A 21,641-nucleotide genomic window follows, 5' to 3' on the forward strand; every position below is an offset into this window, starting at 1 on the left:
ATAGATAGATTTTTACATGGATAATTTGCAAGGTGTTGCTGAAACAGAGTCGGAATTTTTGAAGGCTTATGAAGTAGCCAATTCCGAATGTGGGAAGGCAAATTTGCCGTTACAGAGCTGGAATACAAATTCACCGCTTTTGAGGAATAAAATACAAGTGGACTATCCAGATTCTGACATTCCCAAAATTCAAAATGTGTTAGGTTTTAACTGGGATACAACAGCTGATGTAGTAAGTTTGAAACCAATTAAGTTCTCTGATGTCACTCTCACCAAGGGGTCCTTGTTAAGTCAGGTTTCCACGTTTTTTGACCCATTAGGATTGGTCAGTCCTATAGTTATTAGGGGCAAATGTTTAGTACAGGAGGCTTGGCGAAAAAAGTTAGACTAGGACACTGAATTAGGTGAGACATATGTGGAACAATAGGAACAGATTAGAAAGGAGTTTGAAACCACATCAAGCATATGTATTCCCAGGAAAATAAACAATAATGAGAAGTCTCACTTACACATATTTTGTGATGCTTCTCAAAGGGCCTATGGAGCAGTAGCTTATTGCGCAACAGGAGAGGATAGTAAAATTATTATGTCCAAAGCCAGAGTTGCCCCAATTAAAGGAAGAACCCTACCTCAAATGGAATTAGCTTCCATAGAAGTAGGAGCTAAATTGGCCAGGTATATAACCACTACTCTTGATACTCAGTTTGAGGATATTTACATATGGACTGACAGTGAGATTTGTCATTACTGGATAGGAAAGGAAGACAGTAAAATTCCTTTCGTCCGTAATAGAGTGAAGACTATTAAAGAGCTGTCTTCCAAATTTAATTTCATGCATGTGTCCTCCAAACAAAATCCAGCTGATTTGCTCTCGAGAGGTTTGACCGTAAGGAGACTGATCAAAGATAACTTGTGGTTTAAGGGTCCTAAATGGTTACTCACTAAGGATTGGCCTGAACAGTAACAGTACAGTATTGCTGAGATTAGTGTAGTGAACTTGGATCCTATAGTACCTGAGCCAGAGTAATTGACATCAGCCGATTTTCATCGATAAGACAACTTCTAAATACTACTAAATTGGTTGTTGAATTTTTGAATAAGAAGGTGGGGTTTCAGAGATTAGATCCCCTAGAATACTGGCTGAAAAGAGTACAAAGGAATTCTTACGGGGAAATATATAAACTTTTAGGCCAAGACACTGGGAATGGGAGTAAGCTGATGAAGAACTTAGGCTTGTTCTTAGACGGAAAAGGTCTGATAAGATGTCGAGGCCGACTGGTAAAGGCTGACTTGCTCATCCAAACCAAACACCCCTTTTTATTACCCAAGAGCGGATGCTTTGTACAACTTATTATAAAAGAAGCCCACGATTCCACTCTCCATGGAGGTGTACCGCAGACCTTAGCCCAAATTTGGGAAAGGTACTGGTTTCCTAAGGGTAGACAGGTTATTAAAAAATATCTCAAAAACTGCATCATTTGTAGGAGGTATGAGCAGCGACCTTATATCTACCCAGGACCACCAGCCCTACCGAAGGATAGGGTGAACATAAGTCGGCCCTTCCATATAACAGGAGTGGACTACACAGGGGCTATAACTGTTACGGATGAGGAAACTCCTCATAAGGTTTACATTTGTTTATTTACTTGTGCCTACACAAGGGCAGTCCATCTAGAATTAGCGGAAGACCTAAGCTCAGAGACATTCCTCAATGTCTTTCGCAGATTTGCCGCTAGAAGGTCTTGTCCTGGCAAGTTAATAAGCGACAACGGAACTAATTTCGTTGAAGCAGCACCTTTACTGTTGAACATAATGAACGACACAAAAGTTAAGTCGGCACTGGGAATCCAGAATTGTATTTGGCAGTTCACAGCTCCAAGAGCTCCATGGCAAAATGGATTTACCGAAAGAATGATTGGTATTGTCAAGAACTGCCTGAGGAAAACATTACATAGAACTAAGATCACGAGAGAAGATTTAAGAACAGTAATAACTGAAACTGAAACCAGGATTAATAATAGACCTCTGACTTATTAAGATGACACTAGCATCTTGCTAGAGACCTTAACACCGGCTCATATGTTATAAGGCAGGAAGCTCCATCCGATGCTTTGTGTGGATATCCAGGAAGAAGTTGATGATCCTAACATAGAAAATAATGATTTAGGACAACATCTGCAGGAGGGATATCAACGTCTGAAAGGGGTGTTGGATACTTGGAATAGACATTGGAGCGAGGAGTATCTTTTGAGCCTACGCGAGAGGTTTTATGGAGCTCAGGCTGCCAGCAACAAATCAGTTATTAACATAGGAAATGTGGTCTTAGTGAAGACTGAACATCCAAGATCCCAGTGGCCATTAGCTAAAGTGATCTCCACACACCCAGATTCTGAAGGGGTGCTGAGACTCGTAAAAGTAAAATGTAGGGGACATACCAGTATAAAAACTATTGATAAACTGGTACCCCTTGAGTTAGCACCCACTCTGGATCCAGGGGATGACGAAGATCAAACGGGTTAAGAGACACGACCTAGAAGGGCCGCAGCACAGGGTTCTCGAGATCTGTGGAGGGAACTCCTGGCTAAGGGTCATATTACATAATACAGCGTATCATTTTTCGCTGGCCCCAAACTGTGGGAAATATTTTCCCCCAGAGCAGCTGCGCCCTCTACTTTTATCATAGTTGCCTTTGGTTAAAGGCAGAGGAAAACTAGAGACCGTTGTTAATAGTTCAAGCGGTTTTTATAACCCAGAAATTACGTTCTCTTTAATAATTCTTGTTATTCATAAATTAAATGCTACTGTGTTTAACCCTCATGGACAACTATATATTGTAAATACATGTAATTATATGGAATTTTCCACTGACCTAAACTGCGTCTGTGCGTTAGATGACGTGGCGAGGATGGAAAGATTTTCATGTAAAAGCAGATGTGGAATTAAGATATTTACACAGTTATAGGGAATATTTGATTTAACTATAGTTTAATCAAAACTAAGATTAATTTGTTAGATTAACCCTGTACATATCATGATGTAATCTAACTGTATTTAGTATTGTAATTTGTTAGTAGTTGGCAACTCACACTTCTATGAGGAACTGGGGCCTGCCACGTTCATGCGCTCTGCTCCCAGACCTTGTGGAGTTAGCACTCCGTTCCTAGTCATAGTCAAGCTAGCACGGTTGTACATAAGCACCTAAAGGACGCTTGATGGCTCAAGCAACTTCAGCTAAGCAGCCCCATCGTCATCGTCACTAGCTAAGTAACCTTTACGAATTGGCCAATTCATGGGGGGGTTAGCTAAGAAATTGAAGAGAAATAATTGTTGTAGGTGAGTTAAGGTAGTTACGATTCACCTAACCCTATGAGACTTGTTTGAATTACTTAAGGACAACTATAGGGACGAGTAACGACCTACGAGTTGTTTATTAGGAAATACCAGAACCTCCAAAATTATTTCACATTTTGGTGCCCAGAGAGAGGGCCCCGATTTGTTTACCAGAACCACTAAACATTTTTCACAGTGAACTAAACTTTCTTATTTATGTCTTAGAACCTTTCTTATGTCTTTGTAATAAGTTCCTTTGTATAAGTACCAGACGGAATGTCAGTAGGGTGTTTTTTGGAGGGTTAGGGTGGGATTTGGGATGAAAAGGGCAACTTTGGAAAATATCCTGTCTAGGTTAGCCCTTTATAATGGAAACATATGGAACGTATAACGCGGAAAAGAATAGCACGCCGTGTTGTCAGTCTATATTAGCTGCTTTATAGGAGGGACAATTGTATGTAAAATTTACCATTTTGTCACCATCACGTTGATGACAATATGGGTGTTATTTTGCCATCAACTGAAAAAAAAGGTGCGTATTTCACAGTTAGTGAAAACAGCAATTTAATTACCGGAGGCAAAAGTTGCAGCACTCATCCTTAGAAAATTATTACCGGGAAACCGTTGTAATTGCCGCCTTTACCTTTCGCAGAGATTCACAAATTTGGCACTTGTCTACGAACATTATTATCTCATTAATTCAGGAAAAAATGACTGACTTCTCTTATTCCAGTTATAACAAGTATTTTAATTACCATCTACATCATATCACCTCTTCAGGCCAGTGCTAGTTGTCAGTTGAAATTCGATTTTTTAAAATATTTATCATTTTAATTATGTTTCCCCCGGTTTGCCCAGTGCTACAGTGCACCATTGCAGGCAGTACTGGTCAAAAGCGATCCTGCTTCTGGGGCAGAACCTCTTTAGACCAGCCAAGCAGTCTAATTTGTCTCGTCAGGATAGCCTGAATAAGTCTAGACCGGTCTAGCAGACTCACGAAAATGCGACTCATCTGATTACTTTCATAAGTTATTTACTAGTAATAAAAATATTCTACAACTGTGTCCTTTCATCTCAACTTTCTTTGTCCCCTCAGTATGATGCATGGGCCTATTTATTTCTGGCCATAAGTTTTCTTTTTTTTTTTTTAAGTTTAGGATGGACTCCAGGAAATAAGTATGATCTTCCTTCACACCCTTGAGATGAGACACGCCAAAGTGGCATTTCACTTTTTATTCCGCAAGCTTTTCCCTCACGTATGGAAACACCATAGTGACGCTTTCAAAATTTTCTTGAAAAGTTATTGGTTGATTTACCTCAAGTTTGCTGCCACGTTTTTGCCGACAAACTCCTGAGTGGTACCCATAAATTAAGCCGGCTGACACCTAGACAGTGCGCTGAACCACGCCCTGAGATTCTTGTCATTATGTTAAGTTCCAGACTGTGCAAAAGACAGCTCCATTAAATGATTATGAAACACTAATGAGAATGTTAGTCTCTCCACTATTAGAGGTCTCCCCTTGGCTAAAAATCGTATGGAAGAAGCAATGCTGAAGTTTAAAATTGGGTAATGGGGGTAAAGGGTTTAAGTCCCTTTCTATAGTGTAAGATTCCAGATACAACTCAGTAACTGAGATTCTGGTCATTCTTTAAGATTTGTAACAGTATTATGCCTATTTTCAGGTTTGTCTACCACAGAAGAACTGATGACACGAAGACATGGAGAATGTGAATGAGTCAGGAGGTGGTGTGGGAGGGTGTGCGAGTAATGGTGGTGACGTGGGAGGATTTATGAGTGGTGGTAGTGGTGTGGTAGGGTGTGTGAATGGTGGTGGTGATGTAGGAAGGTGTGCAAGTAGTGGTGGTGATGTAGGAAAGTGTGTGAGTGGTGATAGTGATGTGGTAGGGTGTGTGAGTGTACGTGGTGGTGTGGGAGAGTGTGCGAGTAGTGGTGGTGATATGGGAGGGTGTATGAGTAGTGGTGGTAGTAATGTGGTAGCGTGTGTGAGTGGTGGTGGTGTCATGGGAGGGTGTGTGAGTGGTGGTGGCGGTGTGAGAGGATGTGTGAGTGGTGATGGTGATGGTGGTGTGGGTGTGTTTGAAGAGTACCTAACCAGCCTGCTACCCCACAACGCTGCCTGGCTCGCCAAAGCGCCACCATGGTGCTCCAACCTCGCTTTGTCCAACGAGACGGTGTTGGCCAACACCAAGGCCTGGGCTGAGCGTCGGGCCTCGTGGACTGAAGTAGACATCTGCGCACCCATGCGAATATCAGTCAGTGAGGTGTACGGGCGGCACTTGGTGGCCACAAGAGACTTAAGAGCTGGTGAGATGATCTTGCTGGAACCACCACTCTTACTGGCGCTCAGGGCTAAGTCTGCTCCATACTGTTCAAATTGCTTCAAACGAGCTCAGAACTTCAGTTGCCCAGAGTGTGGATTTTTCTTTTGCGGTGCTGATTGTATAACAGCCGAGCACAGACTGGAGTGTGGCATCCTGCAGAGACTTGGTCTCACAGCATCCCATGAAAATCGCCATCATGAGGAGAGTCTCATAAATGATCGTCTCTCCAAGCTGTCTCCAGAACAAAGAGCCCAAGCAGAGACGCTCCTACAGCAGTCATTGTCAGCATCAGAGCATCAAAGGCGGCTGGAGGTACTTCGGCATTATGTAGTGTTGGCCACTGTGAGGACTTTAGTTGCTATGGAAAACAACCCACTCACCAAACGCCTAATATTCGCACTTCAGGGACACGTCAATCAAAGTCTCCAGCGATATAAAGTCAACCAAAAGAACATTGTAGATGTGGTAGTTCAGCGGCTTGGGGCGGCCAACAACACTGAACTTGTGCACCGCATTTGCTCCGTGTGGGATACTAACGCGTTTGACGTGCCCCTCGGCTGGGGTACACGTGTGCATGGACTGTACCCTATGTCTTCATTGCTGACCCACAACTGCCGTGCCAACACTCAGCAATGGTTCACAGCTGAAGGACACCTGTTACTGAGGACTGTGCAATATGTGCCAGCTGGTGCCATTATTACCACCTGCTATACCGACCCTCAGTGGGCCACCCTACTACGTCAGGACCATCTTCGTGTGTCAAAACACTTTACATGTACGTGTGAGCGCTGCCAAGACGCCACGGAACTGGGTACCTTCCTGGGGTCCTCACAGTGTGCAGGTTGTGGTGCTCCTGTCGTCTCATCACAGCCTCTGGACCCGACCGCCGTCTGGGTGTGTCATGGTGGATGTCCTCAAACTGCCACTGCCAAGGAGGTGAGTCTGACCATAGCATGTTTTCATTATGCATGGCGAGTAGGTTGACAGTTTAATCATTCTCTCTCTCTCTCTCTCTCTCTCTCTCTCTCTCTCTCTCTCTCTCCATCAGTTCAAGGAACTATACCTGTACCCGTAGCCGCTGTTATACAACCAAAGATCCATATATAGACCGCCGGCACATTTTATATATTCTAATCCTGTGTTGTTCCACGAGGAGCGTAGGAGCCCGGGGCTAGGCAAATTGGTCCTAATATTTAAGATAAGTGACCAGCGTCTTTCATCACTGAGTGGCATTACGTGAACAATAAACTTCAAACACTCCATGGATATAAGCCTGCACCGGCTCAATCCGACTGTAGTGTCTTAATTACCCACTAAACCACCAGGCACCATAATTTGGTTATATAATTACCTCCTAGCCTAATAAATGGCTTCATGGTGTACAACCTTTGGCTTGTCATTCAGTGTAGAGTCATCCATAGGCAGAAGGAAGAGGAAAGAAATAAGGAAACAAAGACAGAAGAGGGAGTGTAAAGACACCCATAGGCATACGGAAGAGAAAAGAATAAGGAAAAAAGACAGAAGAGGGCGAAAGGAAATGCAGAAAGGAGGAGAGGAAAGGGCATTCACCCAAGAACAGCACTACATCCAGTGAGTGGATGGTGAGCGCCCCCACCTACCACCAATTTAGGTATATATATATATATATATATATATATATATATATATATATATATATATATATATATATATATATATATATATATATATATATATATATATATATATATATATATATATATATATATATATATATATATATATATATATATATATATATATATATATATATATATATATATATATATATATATATATATATATATATATATATATATATATATATATATATATATATATATATATATATATATATATATATATATATATATATATATATGGAGCCTCTGTGGTACAGTGGTAGAGTGTGCGTTTCGCACGCTGGTGAGCGTGGGTTCGCCTCTCGCCAGAGTTGTAAAAACTTTGGAAAGCATTCACCAAGCCACTTGCTACTTTGGCGGTCACAAGGGGTGCTGTGGTTGAACCAGTGTCCCATACTAGTATGCTTGCACCCAATCGGCTTAAGGCGGGCCGATTACACTCGATTCACAGACTACACACACATCCAAAGCGACTTCAGCACTACAATCACACTCACAAGCACTTCTCACCCTACATACAGTCTCTACCAGACAGCTTAAGCCACTGGGTAGAGATACATTGGCTGTATCGTCCCTGTTTCGGTAGGGATAGGCTGGTCCTGCAGTGGACCTCAACGGCTGATGATGATTTTATATATATATATATATATATATATATATATATATATATATATATATATATATATATATATATATATATATATATATATATATTGCCAGACGCCACAGTCCCGTAAGGGGTGTCCATTTGACTTTGAGTTAGTTGTTTTATTGGGAGGGGCACAAACCCTCCACCAACCCACTTGACACGTAGGGAGCTCGTATGGTTTTGTTATATGGTTACCACCCAGCGTTGTAAATGGTATATATATATATATATATATATATATATATATATATATATATATATATATATATATATATATATATATATATATATATATATTTACAGAAGAAATATGTGCAGCATGTGATGTGGTGTGTGGAAGGAAGAGAAGACGGAGGGGGGGTGCAAGGAACAGCGTGGTGGAATGAAGAGGTAAAACAGGCTGTGGCACAAAAGAAGAAAGCATACATTGAATGGATGAGAAATAGGGGCGTGGAAGAAGTTGAGAGGCGGAAGAGAGAGTTATATGTGGAAAGAAAGAGAGAGGTGAAATAATTAGTAAGAGAGAGTAAGAAGAGAGTGGATGAGGAATTTGGAAGGAATTTGAGTGTAAGGGGAAAGGACTGTAAGAAAATGTTCTGGAGAGAAGTGAAAAGAGTAAGACAGGGTGGAAGTGAAGTTAGCAGGGGAGTGAAAGATAAAAATGGTAGATTACTAGTGGAGAAGGGAGAAAAAGTGAACAGATGGAGAGAACACTTTAATGAATTGTTGAACGTAGAGGATGGAACTAATGCGAGTATAAGTGGCTGGGGAATGGCTGGGAGAAGGAGGGAGGTGAGAAGACAGGAAGAAATCAGTAGGATAGAAGTGGGGAAGCAATGAAGAAAGTTAAATTGGGGAAAGCCCCAGGAATTGATGGAGTGTGTGGTGAAATGCTGAAGCATGGGGGAGAGATAATATTAGAATGGATGTGGAAGATGTGCAGATTGGCCTGGGAGGAAGGTAGAGTCCCGGAGGATTGGAAATCAGGTATAGTTATTCCCTTGTACAAAGGAAAAGGGGAAAAAGAAGTGTGTGGTAATCATAGGGGCATTTGTCTTCTTAGTATAATAGGAAAAGTGTATGGTAGGATACTTATAGACAGAGTTAGAGAAAGAACAGAGAAATTAGTTGGAGAAGAACAGGGAGGCTTTAGGAAGGGAAGAGGTTGTGTAGATCAGATATTCATTCTTAGATCTTTAGTGGAAAAATTTCTAGAGAAGGGAAAGAAGTTGTATGCGGCTTTCATGGATTTGGAGAAAGGATATGACAGGGTGGATAGACAAGGATTGTGGAAAGTGTTAAGAATATATGGAGCAGGTGGGAAGTTTTTGAATGCTGTGAAGAGTATGTACGATGGTGCAAAGGCTGCAGTGCGTGTGGATGGTGAACTAAGTGAATTTTTCTCTTTGAAAGTTGGTTTGAAACAGGGATGTGTCATGTCTCCATGGTTGTTCAATCTGTACATGGATAGGGTAATAAAAGAGGTACAAGGTAGGGTAGTGGATGTTGGAGTGGCCCTGGTGAGGGAGGATAGTGTTTGGAAACTCCCTGTACTGTTGTTTGCAGATAATACTGTGTTGCTGAGTGAAGACGAAGGGGAGCTGCAAGGCTTGGTGGATGAGTTTGAGAGAGTGTGTAAGAAACGGAATCTAAAGGTGAATGTAGGGAAGAGCAAAGTGATGGTCTTTTAGAGAGGTGAAGTTAGTGAATGTACAGCGAGGTTGGATGGTGAGGAATTGGAAAATGTGAGTACGTTTAAGTACTTGGGTAGTGTGATGAGTAAGGATGGAGGTTTGGAGGGTGAAGTGCTTGAAAGGGTACAGCAGGGAAGAAAGGTTGCTGGTTCTTTGAAAGCAGTGATAAGAAACAGGGAAGTGAGCAAGGAAGTGAAAATGTTACTACATGACAGTATTGTGATACCAACTCTAACGTACGGAAGTGAAGCTTGGACATTGTCGGAAGGACACAAGTCAAGAGTGAGAGCAGTGGAAATGAGTTACTTAAGAGGAGCCTGTGGAGTCACATGGAGAGACAGGCTGACGAATGAGGATATAAAGGAGCGTTGTGGTGTGGATGTGGATGTGATAGGAAGCGTTATGAGGAACACACTGAGGTGGTTTGGCCATGTTGAGAGGATGGAGGGTGAAAGACTGACGAAGAGAGTGTATGTGAGTGAGGTGGAGGGGGGAAGAGGAAGGGGGAGGCCGAGGATGAGATGGAGGGATGGGGTGGAGAGGTATATGAGAGAGGGGGGTGTGAGTTGGGAGCAGGGCAGTGAAATGGCGGGGGACAGGGTGACTTGGAGGCGATTTGTTTGTGGCCACCCCAAACGGGATTGAGGCGTCTGGCAATAGATAGATAGATAGATAGATATATTATATATGTTTATATATAAACAGTCTATATATATCTATATATATATCTATATATATATATATATATATATATATATATATATATATATATATATATATATATATATATATATATATATATATATATATATATATATATATATATATATATATATATATATATATATATATATATATATATATATATATATATATATATATATATATATATATATATATATATATATATATATATATATATATATATATATATATGGAGCCTCTGTGGTACATTGGTAGAGTGTGCATTTCATACATGGGTTAACCAGGGTTCGCGCCCCGCCAGGGTAATAAACTTTGGGAGTGTTCAGCCAGCCACGTACTGCATTGGCGGACACAAGGGGTGCTGTTGTTGAACCAGTGTCGCTTACTATAAAGTATACTTGCACCCAGTCGGATTGCGCGGGCCGATTACACTTGGTTAACAGACTACACGCACATCCAAAGCCACTCCAACACTACAATTACACTTACAAGCACTTCTCACCCTACATACAAACTCTACCAGACATCCTAAGCCACTTGGTAGAGATACATTGGCTGTATCGTCCCGACTTCGACCGGAATAGGCCGGTCCTACAGTGATTACTCAAACTGGTGATGATGATGGTATATATATATATATATATATATATATATATATATATATATATATATATATATCACCAGTTTGAGTGATATATATATATATATATATATATATATATTTGTGTGTGTGTGTGTATCAGCAGTGGATTGGTGACTTGGAAAGCGTAGTTTAATAAGGAAAAATAGTACCAGCCGTATAAAAGACTTTTAAGTGTGCCAGCGTTTCGAAATGCATTCATTTTGCCTAGAAGGTGGAATGAGTGCATTCTGAAATGTTGGCACATAAAACACGATTTTTTTTTTTTTTTTTTGTGCTGGTACTATTTTCCCATCTGGCTATCTGTCTATTTATGTGTCTCTGTATTTATAAAGAGATAAATAGGTAGATAAAATTTTTATTTCTATATTTACCTATCTATCTATTGCCAGACGCCTCAATCCCGTTTGGGGTGGCCACAAATAAATCGCCTCCACGTTGCCCTGTCTCCCGCCATTTCACTGCCCTGCTCCCAACTCACACACCCCTCTCTCATAAACCTCTCCACCCCATCCCTCCATCTCATCCTCGGCCTCCCCCTCCCTCTTTCCCCCTCCACCTCACTCACATACACTCTCTTCGTCAGTCTCTCACCCTCCATCCTCTCCACATGGCCAAACCACCTCAGTGTGTTCCTCATAACGCTTCCTATCACATCCACATCCACACCACAACGCTCCTTTATATCCTCATTCGTCAACCTGTCTCTCCATGTGACTTCACAGGCTCCCCTGGGGGTAGGGTTTTTTTCAAGAACACTCCCCCAGTATCCCTGCTTGTCGTAAAAGGCGACTAAAAGGGTTGGCGGAGGGTTAGTGCCCCTCCCCGGAAAACAACTAACTAAAAAAACAAACATATTTATTTATATTTATTTTATTATTTATTCCTTTTTTTAGTGGAGGATTTGTGGGCTCTTCACCATGTTTATCAATATTCTTTCAGTTTTACCTTATTTATTTGCAATTTCCTGCAGATTTTAGTATCGATCGATTTTCTAGCATGTTTTGATAGCAAATCTAGTGACCTCTGATTTAGTAACTAATGGTGGGTATTAATATCCAAGTTGTGACATGTGAAAGTGTCACCTTTATGTCATTCATAAACTTTCTGAGTTCAACTCTGTTTTTAAAATGATTCCTTTTTTCCTGTTATTATAGCTACTTGCAGTTTAAAAAGTATCTCCTAAACTGAATATGATCGTCAGATAATAAGAAGAACAAAAAAGACATGCATTTCCCTTCATCTTGCTGTCTGTTCAATATAAAGATCTTACCCATAGCAGAAATGTTTAGTTTCCGTATTTATGGAGGTTATTATAATGTAACTTTTATATAGCGCATCCTAAAGATGGAGTTAATATAGATGAATCCCTATATTTTTTGTACTGTGATTGCTTATTATTTAGCGGCCGTGTCTTTAAAGTTGTTGCAGTTGATGGTGGTAGTTCAGAGTCAATCGAATTTAATCCCTTCACTATGATGGAGATAGAAATCTAGTATATTCTTTCTACTTTCGGGCAGTTTTGTTCAGCTTAGGGGAGACTTTCGGAACTGGAGGCATTAAGTATGGCAGTCATTAACAACCTGAATGTGGAAATTTTTAAAAGATTTATTCTTGCTGTTACCAGGAAGTTTGATTTGGGTCAGGAAAGGCATCCCATATTGTAGGGATTTAGCCAACCCTTCTAGAGTGAAGAATTTGTCCTTAGTTGAATATAATCATCAGGAGATGAAGAGAATTTAAATGAAAAAGATATTCTTGGGCTCATTAAGTCGGCCTCTTCACTGCTACATGTTTCCTCCTAAGATGAAAGAAGTGGTCTGGAGACAGCATGAATAACATTAATAATACTGTGTGTCATTTGACTGAAGGGCTTTAGTTGTATTGTCTGAGCAACTTTTAATATATGATTGGCTCCTTGACTAGAAACTGAACTACTTTGCCTCAGGTTATGTTACGTTTTGTTGAATCTTTTTTGTTAGCATGTTTAAGCTAATTATAAGGAGTTATTTGCGGTGGTACAGAATGAGTCTAGTGATCAATGATACAGTAAGATATTTAACTCTGTATATAGTTTGTATTGTAAGATCTGATATTATTAGATGTACAGTTATTGTGGTAGGTGGGGGCGCCCATCAGCCACCCACTTAGTGTAGTGGTACTGTTTTTAGGGTAGCTCTACATTGAGTGGCAAGCTAAATGATTTCCTGTAAACCAGAAAAGCATTTACAACGCTGGGTGGTAACCTTATAACCAACCAACACTTGTTCCCTACGTGACAACAAGTGGATTGGCGGAGGGTTAGTGCCCCTCCACGAAAAACAACTAAAAATACGAACAAGAAGCCTCGGACCAGGACTGACCAAAAGATGACGACTAAGGACCGAATGAAGGACATGATACGGATGGCGACGTGGAATGTAAGGGGTGCAAATGATGAGGTGAAAGAGAGAGCGATTGTCCAGGTGCTTGAGGGTGCGAAAGTGGATGTATGTGGATTAACTGAAACTAAAAGGAGACGTAGGAGTGTGAGAGAATGGGAGTATGGATGGGGTATATGTGCAGGAGTAGGTGAGAATGAGAGGGCAAATGAAGGAGTGTGTATTGTTGTGAGTAACAACTGGAAGGAAAATATAAGAGAGTATGGATCAGTTGGCTCAAGGATTGTGTGGGTAAGATTGAAAGTTGGACTACAAATGTGGGCGATTGTATGCGTGTATGCGCCAACGCAAGATCGTGCAAGCAGAGTGAGAGAAGAGTTCTGGACAAATGTGGCAGTGTGCATGGAAAAGTTTGAAAGGAATGAGAGAGTGTTTTTGATTGGTGATATGAATGGTAACGTAAGGAATGTGAAGGTGGATGGAGTAGTTGGTGAGTGGGGTGTGCCTGCTGAGATACATGAGAATGGCAGTGCTTTAGTGGACATTTGTGCCAGGAGGGGGTTGGTGATAGCCAATACCCTCTTCAGGCACAAGATGATCCACAGATATACATGACGAGTGATGAGAAGGGTGGATGGTGAACCGAATGAAAGGAAGGCAATGATTGATTATGTGTGTGTGGATGAAAGGATGCGAAGATACGTAATGGATACAAGAGCATATAGAGGTTGGGAGAGTGGACTTTCTGACCACCACTTGCTGGTGGTTTTTAGGAAGGGAAGAGGTTGTGTAGATCAGATATTCATTCTTAGATCTTTAGTGGAAAAGTTTCTAGGGAAGGGAAAGACGTTGTATGCAGCCTTCATGGATTTGGAGAAAGCATATGACAGGGTGGATAGACAAAGATTGTGGAAAATATTAAGAATTTATGGAGTAGATGGGAAGTTGTTGAATGCTGTGAAGAGTATGTATGAGGATGTTAAGGTTGCAGTGTGTGTGTGAATAGTGAACTGCGTGAATTTTCTACTTGAAGGTTGGATTGAAACAGGGATATGTCATGTCTCCATGATTGTTCAATCTGTATATGGATGGGGTTATAAAAGAGATACAAGGTAGGGCAGTGGATGTTGGAGTGGCCTTTATGAGAGAGAGCAGTGTTTGGAAACTCCCTGTACTGTTATTTGCAGATTATACTGTGTTGTTGAGTGAAGACGAAGGGGAGCTACAAGGCTAGGTGGATGAGTCTAGGAGAGTGTGTAAGAAACAGAATCTAAGATGAATGTGGGGAAGAGTAAAGTTATGGTCTTCGAGAGAAGCGAAGTCAGTGAATGTACAGTGAGGTTGGATGAGGAGGAAATGGAAAACATGAGTGTGTTGAAGTATTTGGGTAGTGTGATGAGTAAGGATGGAAGTTTGGAGGGTGAAGTGCTTGAAAGGGTACAACAAGAAAGGTTGCTGATTCCTTGAAGGCAGTGATAAGAAAGAGGGAAGTGCCCATGGAAGTGAAAAGGTTATAACATGACAGTACTGTGATACCAACTCTGACGTATGGATGCGAAGCTTGGACTTTGTTGGTGGGACAGAAGTCAAGAGTGAGAGCAGTGGAAATGAGCTATTTGAGAGGAGCATGTGGAGTCACATGGAGAGACAGATTGACAAATGAGGATGTGTAGGAGCGTTTTGATGTGGATGTGATAGGAAGCGTTAGGAGAAACACATTGAGGTGGTTTGGCCATGTGGAGAGGATGGAGACTGAGAGACTGACGAGGAGAGTGTATGTGAGTGAGGTGGAGGGGAAGAGAGGGAGAGGTAGGCCAAGGATGAGATGGAGGGATGGAGTGGAGAGGTATATGGGAGAAGGGGGTGCAAGCTGGGAGTGGGGCAATGGAATGAGGGGGGACAGGCCGACATGGTGGCGATTTGTTTGTGGCCACGCTTATGGGATTAAGGTTTCTGGCAATAGAAAGATAGATAGATAGAAAAAAGACATTGCTGTATCGAAAGGGTTGTGTTCTGGTTCATCATTTCAACCTTAAAATACCATATTTATATTATTCTTGCAATCTTCTGACGATTTTTTTTCAGCTCTGGAGAGACTTCGCAAACTGAAAGTGTTAAGTTGCAACCTTCATTATTTCTTTCGCTGCAAACGGTATCCGCTGAGGTCGATGTAATCGACTTGAAATAACAAAAACGTAAAAAAAAGAAAAAAAAAAGAAAACGCATGTGTTGGCCGAGTTACCTGTGTTGCGAAACTAAACCACCAAAGACGGAAATAAAGAAATGGACGTGGTGAGCAAAGGAATTGGTGCCATGGACTGGAATATTCGTGGGAGGTGGGTTGAGGCAGGTAAATAAAGCAGATGGAAATGTGTTTTGTAAGATTAGTGGTCTTAGTGTGGTGAAGGCTTATTTCCATGTTTTCTCCAACAAAATCAGTTTTAGTCCATATTCCTCTTAAATGATTGGCGTCTTGCGACACAGGCAAAAAAAATATATATATATTTAAATTAGTAAGCTTTGTTTAATACTGGAGGCACGGTGGTTCACTGGTAGAGCATTGGAGTCGTGATCGAGGGATAGCGAGTTCGAGCCTCGCCCGGGACTGCCGTGCCGGGAGTGGTAGCGTGCTCCTGTAACCTAGCGGTGCTATATGGCCATAGTTGCCTAGCTCGGGGATTAAATCCCTTTTGTTTAATATAGCGTATGTACAGTATGAGCTTGCCTTCACTCGTACCGCTACTGATACTTCATAATCAGACTACAAGGTAAACTGGGAGAAACTGGAAATATTAGTTTATGGGCAGCAATAAAACTTTTTTTTTTAGTTTACTGACCATTTAACAGGAAAAAAAAAAAAAAAGGTAAAGCAATTACGAATAACAATCACTCCGGTGGCTTATAACGAGACTTGCTATACAACAGTTCTGAAGTCTAAGGTCTCTCTCTCTCTCTCTCTTTTTTTTCTTTCAGTTTCAAATTTACTTCACTGAGATATCTGAAATATCCTCTTGAGCTCTGACCATTACCTTCTGCCACAGCATCGGGTTACATTCTCTTCATGCCTAGCGTTCCTCTCGCATACCTCACTTCCTTTGACCATATAGACGATCTTTAGTCTTATTTTTATTCTTGCTAATTCCACGCGGTTTTATTCAACTTGGACAAGACCTCCTCTGGATATAGGGTTTAAAGATCCCATTCTTTTATACTCTGGAAAGTATCATTTCCGCAGCACATGGGTAGATATTGTGTGTCTGACCGTATCCTTTAGTGGTAGGTGGGGACACCAACATCCACTCATTTGATGTTGTACTACCTACAGGTCACTCTACACTGGGGCGGGCAACCTTTTCAGAGTAAGGGCCAGATGAGACTTGCAGGAGCAGCCCGCGGGCCGGAGTGACAAAAGAGAACACAAAAGTGACTGTATACAAGAATTTTATAGGAAAACAAACAAATTAAATCTATATCAAGATCCAGACTTCCACACTTGAAGGGGTGGAACGTGTTTGAGCTAGCAGGTTAAGATCTCATAATATCTATGAACTTGAAAAGTACTACATACATGCATGGATACCTAACAAGTGTGTACCCACCTTAAGAGTGACACATACCTTGTCTCAGTGCGGAAGTCCTACGGAGGCTGGCAGGATGGTGGAAAGATTGTATCGTGCGGGGTGATGGGAGCGCCGAGATGCTATTTGTCAGAATTTAATTTGTTTTGGCTGGGGTTTGGTTGGCCAGTTTGCTATGCTCATGCCTAGCAGGTTGGTGGGCCGGACTCTAGACCTTCTCGGCCTGTGGGCCGGAGGTTGCCCGCTCTTGCTGTACACTAAGTGGCATGCTTACCACAAATTTAAACTCAGTTCATTTTTTCCTTCAGTCCATATCCCCTTTGGCCCTTTTCCTCACAGAACCACAAATCTCACCCTCTATCGATATATCTCCAATTGTTTTCCCGGTTACCATCTCCTTACAAACTTCCGTAACAAGGGCGGCACCTGTTCTTATATCAAATCCCAATATGCAGTTGACACTATTTTAAACTTCACCTCATCCAGTTTTGATTACTCATTATATAAATTAAATTGTCAAAACATTACCAAATATATTTGTGTAGTTTATCGTTCCCCCAATGATTCTTCGGAACCCAGTGTATTTGATTCCATATCCACTCAGTTGAGTAACCTTGACCTTGCCCTTGGCACCGAAATTACCATTTTGGGTGATTATAACATACACAATGTTGAATGGTTATTGCATTCTGCCAGGACTGACGACGCTGGTCTAGAGTGTGAGCTGTTTGCAGAATCATTTAATCTCACCCAGTTGGTAAAGCAACCAACCAGAATACCTGATAATCCTGACCATAATGCCCATCTCTTGGATTTATTCTTGACAAATAATCCAGATCAATACAGGATAGAGGTACTGTCACCACTTGGATCCTCTGACCACAATCTCATCAAAGCCTCATTAGTTAACCCTCCCACACCTCCCCGTTCTGAACCTGTCAGGGTGACCCGATGGCACTTTGACAGGGCAGACTGGGATGGATTTAGAAATTATCTTGCTGATGTTCCATGGCAGTCTTTCTTCTCTAGTGATCCCAATTCTACCCAGTCCTACATTTGCGACTTAATACTAGCTGGTATGGATTTATTCATACCAAGTCAACAGTTCACTAAAAGATCGAACTCTCCAAAATGGTTTGATGGCAATTGTGTCCGAGCAACAGCCCAAAAGTCATTAGCATATAACTCTTATTTAAAATAAAAAACATCTGAATCACTCTCCCAATTTTAAAGTGCTAGAAATCATGCAAAAGCTGTATTAAATCTATCTAAATCAAACTTTCTTCAAAAGCAAGCATCAGAATTACTTAACAACCCTAATGACAATAGAATATTTTGGTCAACTCTTAATTCTTTCAATAATAACTTAACAAGTCAACTTCCATTCCCCCACTAAAATCTTCAGATGGCAACATTACAAATGACCCACGTGGGAAAGCAGATATCTTTGCCAGTACCTTTGCCAGAAACTCTACCATAGACGATACCAGCCAGAATGTCCCAGTACTGGAACTTGATTCTCCTGAAATTGCCCCACTTAAAATACAGACAAGATACGAAAAATCCATCCTAGACAATTTACCTACCAACAAAGCTCCAGGCCCAGATGGAATTCCACTAATCGTTTTGAAAAAGTGTTCCCCTGAATTTGCCTCTGTCCTAGCTAAATTATTCAGACTATGCATATGTACTTCTTTATTCCCAAATTCATGGAAAGAAGCCAGTATCCAGAAGAAAGGAAGTTCGTCTGACCCCTCCAATTACAGACCAATAGCTGTCACATCTTTTGGTAAGGTATTTGAAACTTTAATTAATAAACACGTTGTTAAACATCTTGAATCCAACAACTTAATTAGTGATAGACAATACGGTTTTCGCCACGAAAGATCCACCATTGACACACTCAATCTCTTAACTCATACCATCCATCAATCAATTGATCTTTTTGGGGAAACTCATGCAGTAGCTCTTGATATCTCTAAAGCTTTCGACAGAGTATGGCACCATTCCCTGCTGTCAAACTCCTTTGCTATGGATTAACGGTTTTTGTTCCTTTGATTTCTTCATATCTTAGTGACAGGAAAATAAGAGTAAAAGTAGATGATGTATATTCCAATTTCCACTCAGTTAACGCCGGTGTGCCGCAGGGATCAGTTCTGGCGCCAACCATATTTCTGTTTCATATTAATGATCTCTTATCTGTCACCCACAATCCCATTCACTCATATGCAGATGACTCAACACTACATAGTTCATTCACACTCAGACATCCATTTACAAAGTCTAATATCTCTACCTCTCAACTCAGTACAGCCATCTCCATAAATCTACAATCAGTGAATGGGGACAAAACAACCTTGTCTCTTTTAATGCTAGTAAAACTAAATATAAACAGTTTACTAATAGACAGATACTGCCAGATTCGTATATTACCTTCAGTGCTACTAATATTCCCATCTCCAAAAGTATTGAAATTCTTGGTGTCTCACTTAACAGTGCCCTCAGCTGGACCTCTCGTGTCAGATCACTTGCTAAAACCGCCTCAAAGAAACTTGGATTATTGTACAGAGTCCGTAACTTCACCGATGAGCAGTTAGCTATAATTTATAAGAGTCATGTGCGCTCTCAGCTTGAATATTGCTCACCCTTGTGGAATGGTTGTGGGGAGGTTGCATTAAGACAACTAGACAAAATTTAGAATAAAGCTGTTAGAATCATTAACAACCCTGCCATTACATATAAACTACCTCCCCTGCAAGTAAGAAGGAATGTTGCCTCCCTTGCATTATTTTACAGATATTTTTTGGCAAATCCTCAGACGAAGTTGCGTCCATGGTGCCACCTCTCCATGCCTTCCCTCGTGCTACACGGGCATCTGGTAGCGCTCATGACTGGAATGTCACTCAGCCATATTGCAGAACTTCTGCCTATCAGAATTCTTTCATTCCCCGAACTGCATCTCTCTGGAACTCGCTTCCCCAGAGTTGTTTTCCTCCAAATTTCAACCCACAACTGTTCAAGTCTAACTGTTACAGATATTTTATGAACAGAGGACACCAGTAATCTGGTGCATGGATTATTTTTTTTTACTCATTTGTTTTTCCTTCCTCCGTTCTGTTATTTATAAAAAAAAAAATGCTAAAGGGTTTCTTGTGTCCCAAGAAGCCATTTACTATAATGGGTGGTAACCATATAAACACATAGAACCCTAGTGGTCTGTTGAGTTAAGGCGCTCCAACCGCATGTGGTCCCTAAGGGTTTGCATCCGAGGGACTGTTGAGGCATACTGCTCACTTAATGCCACTCAGGGGATAATGGTCTCTTGCTCTCGCCTTAAATATCTGTACAGTGAATCCTAACCCTGGGCACCTACGCTCCTAATGAGGAAATAAAGGACAAACAGACAGACACAGACAGATAGACAGATTGATTGGCTTGTAGATAAACTGCTAAACAGATCCTGTAGATATGGATAAACAAAAAGATAGATGGATAGGTAGACAGTCGATAGAAAGACAGCCTACAAGACAAACAGACCGATATCTAGATAGACAGACAGGTACAGACAAACAGATAGACCTACAGATAGATGCTGGTAGACAGACAGACATGGACTAATCGACAGACAGATTGTACCCTTCATATTCGTCAGACTCTCAAGACGACGTGCTATCTCCATTATTCTATCCACATTTTTCCTTACGACTTTTTCCTTAACAACTTATATTCCTCAATGTATTACTTTACGAATTTACTTCCCCTGACATTTCTAACCTCGTAACTATTTTCCTCACTACTTTTTCTTCTACTTTTTCCACGCTACATTTCCCTTCACTACTTTCCTCCCTCTTCTTTAACTTCTTGGGTTCGATAGCTACATTATTTTTTAGTCTCGCTACCTCTGGATGATTGTATTCCAGTTTGGGAGAGACTTCAAAAACCAGACCGGTTAAATATAGTCTTCATTATCCCATTCTCTACTTAAGGTCCATCGAAACCTGAATAAAACCGCTTGTGGATAATAAAAATAGAATTTTTATAAAATGTCGTACTGAAGCCGAGTTAACTATTCATTATTCATATTACTGTATGTCTTTATACTTTCTTGTGGTGCTGGAGAGAGACACCTTCACAATATGGTGCCGACATAACCAGGCATTTCTGCTGTTCCATTATACAAAAACACTTTCACTACCTCCCTTTCCTCAAGAAGTATGATGGTGGACTGTAGGAAAAAGAATCAGTTTCATCCTGCAGTCAACCAGGCTCACGTCGAAGAGTGTCTTGGGGCATATCAACAGCAACAGCAGCATAGTCTATACATTTTTAACATCGACATGTTTTTCATAAATAGCTGAAGACAATGTTAACTCCTTAAAATCGGTGACGACTTATTAGGTTTCTTTGTGCTACCCCAGATAATATAACGCTGTATAAGGAAGACCTTTCCCGGTGAGAAAGTTAAGAACAGTTTCCATTAATCTGATTCCTATGAGATATCCTATGCCAAATTTTAAAAATCGTCTTTGGGTAGCAGAAACATAATGACAATACGCGCCGTCGCGGGGAAGTAGAAAAGAAGTCAGAAATATCATATGCCGAAATAAATTAGAAAGGAGATTAGGGAGCCGCCTAACCTAAGGATTCTATTTTTGAATGC

At 40.9% G+C, this 21,641-nt stretch overlaps 1 protein-coding gene across 1 annotated transcript in view; it reads left to right on the forward strand.

Annotated features, from left to right (window-relative positions):
* LOC145417729 (uncharacterized) overlaps positions 1-21,641 on the forward strand; it is a 224,527-nt gene that overhangs the window by 59,919 nt on the left and 142,967 nt on the right. Inside the window, exon 3 of the mRNA XM_080286329.1 lies at positions 5,014-6,609. Coding sequence (XP_080142455.1) covers positions 5,050-6,609 — 1,560 coding nt within the window. The 5' untranslated portion in view covers positions 5,014-5,049. The remainder of the gene's footprint in view (positions 1-5,013; positions 6,610-21,641) is intronic.

This window comes from Coenobita brevimanus, chromosome 111 (assembly GCF_032717465.1).
Source record: "Coenobita brevimanus isolate Jiangsu-jjx chromosome 111, ASM3271746v2, whole genome shotgun sequence".
NCBI lineage: Eukaryota > Metazoa > Arthropoda > Malacostraca > Decapoda > Coenobitidae > Coenobita > Coenobita brevimanus.